Genomic DNA, 5,937 nt, shown 5'->3' with positions numbered 1-5,937 from the left:
TCATTACCTATGAGACAATATTCTAGTTGGATCCCTCATCTTCAACCTTTTGCCCATTAAAGTGGGTGGTCTTTACCTCCACATCATGCCTCCATATCCTCATAGTAGCATGGGTGGGCTCCTTTTTAAAAGTAAATTCATTCAACTCTAACTCGTTATCTCTTTGTTGAGATTTATCTATAAGAGGATGAAATAATTGCTAATGATGAGTGAGAACTTATGAATGGTGGACACTTGCAAAGAGGTGGGTGGGATAACCTTGATATATGTTGCTCTTGTAACTTGACATTGTTTTTATTTTTAATGACTGTTTGATAATTTGATAGCTATTTCCATTTAGAACCTAGACTTTCACTCTATTCACTTTTTCCCCTTTCTTTTGGGGCCACTATTATATCACTGCAATTTTATGCTGCCCACTTTTTAAAATGTTCACTATACACATGTTAACACATTTATTAAAATATATAATTTTTTAATATAAAATAGAATTAAACCATTAAAGCCAAACTTGGTTCGGTGGAATGAGACGAAGATTTAGCATATAGTCAACTAGGATTAAAATAGAACTAAACTTGCTTCGGTGGAATCACATGAAAATTAAGCATAGAAGTCAAGCATTCCTAGGTTGAACTTATCCAAGCGATAAATGTGCCTCTGATAATCAACCATCCTTGTGTGACTGTTTAGATATGGATTGCCCGAGACTTTATCCAAACTATTTACCTTCTGCTCTACTATCATCCATACCAATTTTTCTTATATGCATATTTAGTTTTGAGAAACATTCCCTAATTTTATTACAGTCGAGTAGTGAGAGTGAATTTAAACATACACAATCTGATCCAGATGCAGAAACAGGAAGCAAATCAAACAGTCCTCAGAAAACTATTTGTTCTTTTTAACAAAGTTGGATCTTATTTAAGATAAGAGAGAGATGATCTCTGTTATGTATGAAGGGTTGTTTCAACAAGACATCTGCGAGCCATCAGTGAGATGCAGGGTGCAGTCGTGACTGTTAGGCACAAGACAACAATTGCAGTAGGAGCGCAGATGTTGGTCCCCAGTTGAGGTGCAGGTGGTATAGGCCACATCTAAGCAGTATTGTGGGCATGCCATACCTGTAATTTCAACACAAGCACCCAAAACATGTCAAAATATGGCAGAATTACATAACCATAACAACAGATATCATATTGAAGAAACATTACCTTCCCGAGCGGAGCATGCCATCAAACTTAGGGCAACCAGAAATATCATCCCTGCCCACATAACAATTATTCTTAATACTTATATACCTTAGAACGAAAAATGAACCGTTGAATAAAGATATTAGTTGTTAAGGATGATAAGATACCAGACCTGAAAGACCCAACATTTGCTGGAAATTTCTAGTGTGCGCCATTGGTGTCCTCCTTTCAAAACTAAAATGTCTTTCTCAGTCGCCCAACTTCCAAAGAGAGGCAAAGTCGTGTGGTGGTATTGCAGAGCCCAAGTATTATATAGAGTAGTTCATGTTTATCTTTACTTTGAATGTCAACTGAGAATTTGGATATGCTTTGACAAATGCCAACCATCGCCTACAATCTATGATATTTTGTGTTGGAATCCTATTTTATTATTCACACCTATCGAGTTACCAGTCAAATGGGGAGTCCTATTTGCAAATCCTATCCAAAGTCAGACTTATGAACTGCCAAATTCAACGTATGAGAGCTTTATCATATTCTTGATGCTCTCCCTTATGAATTTGGTCAAGCCAAACATACATCTTCAACAAACTACAGGCGTAATTTGCGTGCATGAGAAGAAGACATTTATCTTCAAGTGGTTTGGTTTAATGTTTTTGTTTTTGCTTGTGTTAATAGCCGTTTATTTTGATTGGAAACTTTATTTTGTATAATGTAATGTTTTATGGGTATTATACAATGTTTGCAGAATTTCTTTTCATACTTTTACTTAAAAGTTAAAAGAATAGGTTTTTAAAAGAAAGAGGGTTTTTAACAAGTTTTTATCTGTCTTTACATAGATTTGTTGTTTATAAATATATAGATGGTTAGTCTATTTTAATAAGGGTTGCATTCATATCATAAGCATTTATTAATATAATTGTGAATGTTGGACTAAGTGAATGGTTCCAAAGAGAGTTTGTAAGTTTATCTTCAAATTTCGTTCTTTAGATAATCATATTCAATCTGAAGAGTCCTTGTCAAACATTTATCTTATAAATGTTTAAATTTTATCTTTTTTTTAAACTAATACACTTGAATAAGGCATGTTATTGGTTGAATGTCTTTAGAAGTTGCATGTGATCTATGGCCGATATCAAATCCTAGCTCAGTTCTCGCTTTTCACAAAGTCTAACACATTATGTATTGTAATTTTATTTTGTAATCTTTTCTTTTGAGGAATATAGATTTGTTTTGCTACTCTCGTTTGTAGGTGGTGTTCTTCATTTTCTGTTTGACCTTGCAGGTGCTTGTGTTGCAAAATTCAACAATAAATTTCAATCTAAAAGGTATTTTTTTGAAAACAAAGTATTGTGAGGCAGCTGACTTTTCTAGCAGTGTAGGATATTTTTTCCAATTTTTCTATTTGATGCGTATTCTTTAGCTTGAATTTAGATAAATTTTCTAAGCATCCAAACTTATATCTATTTATTCCAAACTCCATTTTTCATGATCTTGAAAAATCAAAAAGGTTTTTAGGTGCTAGATTCATATTACACATGCACTCTTTGCATTTTTTCTAGATACTCAAAATTTTAGTTTGATATCAAATTTTATACTTTAGCATATTGTTTTGTAAATTTGCGAAAAAAGTAAAATTTTTTCTTAAAGAAAGGGGTCAATTTATTGCGTTATGAAGGGTAATTTTTTCTTTTACAATACTTTCTAATTTTATCATAGATATCCCCAAAGTTGTACTTCTTACTCCATATAACTATCATGAATGGAAGTCACAAATTAAAGTTTTATTTTTAAAATTAAAATCACATTTAGCATAGAGCCAAAACCCTTGTGAGCTACATAAAAGAAAATCGGTTGATAGGAGAGATGAAGCCCTTGGTACTCTAGTTATGTCCATTTCTCTCAATCTTAGGTTTCATGTTACATCTTGTACTAATCCTAATGAAAATTAGACTACTTTGGAGACTCTCTTTGGTAAGATAGATAAAATGAGGAGATTTATTTCAAGACTTATTTACCTAGTTCAATTCTATTAGACTATAGTTGTCTAAATGTGGAGTTACCAATGAGGATGAACAATTGATTTTTCTATTCTTGCTAAGATAGATCCTAATTATTTAGTTTTTGTTTCTAGAGTGTGTACAAAAAAGTGGACACACACCAACTAGAACCTTGTACGCGGTCCTTGTCAATAATTTTTTTTTGGCAGTCAACTGTAATCTTTTCTTCCGCGACTGAGAGTAAGTTTTAGGGTTTTTTTGTTCCAAACCGTGCACGGGCTACATATTTTCACACCCCCACACCATGGAAAGAGGCCAGTTACGCATTTTTTTGGTTTTTTTTGCACATTTGATAAATTTTATTTACGTTTTCAATTTAAATTTGTCGATTTTGGTTAGTTTTTTAATTTTTTGTTACCAATATCAGATTTTGAAAATCCAGAACCACAACAAGATGCACCTCAAAACCCACAGCAAAACCCACAACAAAACCCTCAGGATACACCTCCAGCTCCTCCTTTAGACTATACAAAATCTATGCAAGAAGATTTGCTTAATCGGTTAGGGAAAAAAATTGCTAAAATAACTAGACTGATTAATAGATTGAAAACATTTGAGCTTGAGCATCATTTATCCCTTGCCACTAGCCTAAAAACATTAACTAGTGGTGCCATTGTAGTTTCGAGTCAAATTAGAAAATGGGGAAAAGAAAAAACATATGAAAAGAAAAAACACTTATTATGTTGATGAGTTATCATATGATGTAGTGAAAAGAAAAAACATAAGTAAAACACAAATGTGTGCTCTTTTTGTTGATCCTAGAATTGGTGAGTCCTTACCTCTTAATGCAAAGAGGTTTCCCATACATTGGTGTACCAATGTGCAGATGAAGAATCATTTTTGGAATAGGTGGTGGATGGTCTTTGACAAACCACCTTGTAATAATTTTGAGGTTCCATTATATATTTTGAGGAAAGTATATTGTTAGTTTGTCCTCAATGAGCGGCCTAATTATTTTGATATGAGAGAGTTCCATGGTAGAGGTGGCGGCTTTGCCCAGGATAGACTTGGAGCCCATAGGATAATAGACCCACAGAGTTGTCGCCCCCTAGCACCCAAACCTAAGGTGCATGCGACGGTCCCAAAATCCCTGCAATAGTCGATGGAGCTACAGATGCTTTAGGCAGCCACAACATTGACTGATACGATGATCCAGCATGGGACACAATTAGCACACCCTCTTGGCCTAGATAATGATCCATTAGCTGAGGTAGTTGGTGCTGGTCAACCCATTGAGTATGTGTGTCCTACTTGCTCAGGCATATGCACAGGGATGGATGTTGAGGCCAGTGCAGATGGTTCCACATCCCTTCTGTGCACGATTTGCAGGAGCAGATGTTAGACCTACACAACTGGGGATGTGGCGCTGATAGATGAATTGATGGACATGTTGTTTGCTAGTCAGCCGCATACATAGGGGTGTTGATTTGAATTCATAACATTTTATTTATCAGTCACTTAAAATTTGTAATTGTAAATGAATTTTCATTTATAGATTGATTTAATTTGATACAAAAAATATGCATTTCAGGATGCAACATCGTGTGTTAATACACCATCTGATATTCCTCTCACAGTTATTGCAGCTGCAACTTCGATGCCTGAGGTATAAATTTTGTAACATGTTAAAATAGAATAAGTACTTTGAATTCAAAATAAATTATAAGATATACTAACTCTCTTTAAAGCTTAACATTTTTTTGTTTTGTAGGTGTTGACAGGGGACCAAATGTCCCACATTGATGATGTCACGCTCTCAGTGATAGATTTTGGCCTACAAAGCTATGCGATATCATATTTTGTACACCTTATTTAATGCATTATTTTGATGGAATATGCAAGCCATTTAATTTTAGATTTGTTAAATTATGTTTAATATTATCTACTAATATCTCTTGTGTTAATTTTGTTTGTTTTAGGGTTCCCTCTCCGTGTCTAGGCCTCGTCCGCAGTGAAAGAAACCCTTGATGACGCCTAAACGTGGGAAGAAAGTAATTGAACACATTTTTAATTGTATAATTACTTGAAAATGTTGAAATTGTCTTAGTTGGAATTTGTAGATTGATTAGTGTTTTTTGTCTGTTTTATATACATCGGCCATTGGGCTTTGTAGAATTGTTGAATGCACCTGATACTCCCAAGGATCGAGAGAGGGAAGAGGTATGTATCTCTAGTTTATTTTCTTGATTTGATGATTATATGCACGTGTACATGTGAACTTGTGATAAATTATAATCTTATCATTTTTCATACATGAAATATCCATAACAGCTTCATCAATGGCGAGCCCTCCTTCGTGTACTGGAGAACCATCTCGGGCTTCGATACACTTTTGTTTTATATATTGCATTAATTGTATTTAACCTACAATACTTATCAGTATATTAATTGTATTTAATCTTTCATCATTTTTCTTATAAGTAATAGCCACAACTTCTCCATCAATGGCGAGCACTCCTTAGTCTATTGGAGAAGCATTTGAGGCTCCGGTACACTTTTGTTCTCTATATTGTATATTTTTTAGTGTTTTTGATCTATATATGTTAGTACATTGTATTAACTGTATTTAATCTACAATAGGCCCCTTCACGGTTCGACCATAACTCTGATCCTTTGAAGTTTTTGTTCAAGAAAACTCCTAAGACTGACAAGGAGAAGACAAAGAAGACAATAGGTCCTAGATCAAC

The 5,937-nt window shown here is 34.2% G+C and overlaps 1 protein-coding gene across 1 annotated transcript; it reads right to left on the bottom strand.

Moving 5' to 3' along the window:
• Positions 1–782: 782 nt before the first annotated feature.
• On the bottom strand, positions 783–1,480 carry LOC131048716 (uncharacterized). The gene is made up of 3 exons (XM_057982783.2): positions 1,363–1,480; positions 1,212–1,262; positions 783–1,121 (listed from the first exon to the last, which is right to left on the bottom strand). The coding sequence occupies exons 1-3, from the start codon at positions 1,403–1,405 to the stop codon at positions 967–969; spliced, it is 249 nt and encodes an 82-aa protein (XP_057838766.2). The 5' UTR covers positions 1,406–1,480; the 3' UTR covers positions 783–966.
• Between the last annotated feature and the right edge of the window lie 4,457 nt (positions 1,481–5,937).

This window comes from Cryptomeria japonica, chromosome 3, assembly GCF_030272615.1.
Source record: "Cryptomeria japonica chromosome 3, Sugi_1.0, whole genome shotgun sequence".
Classification (NCBI taxonomy): domain Eukaryota; kingdom Viridiplantae; phylum Streptophyta; class Pinopsida; order Cupressales; family Cupressaceae; genus Cryptomeria; species Cryptomeria japonica.
The sequence above is the reverse complement of the archived record's forward strand: the minus strand, read 5'-3'. Positions and strand labels throughout refer to the sequence as shown.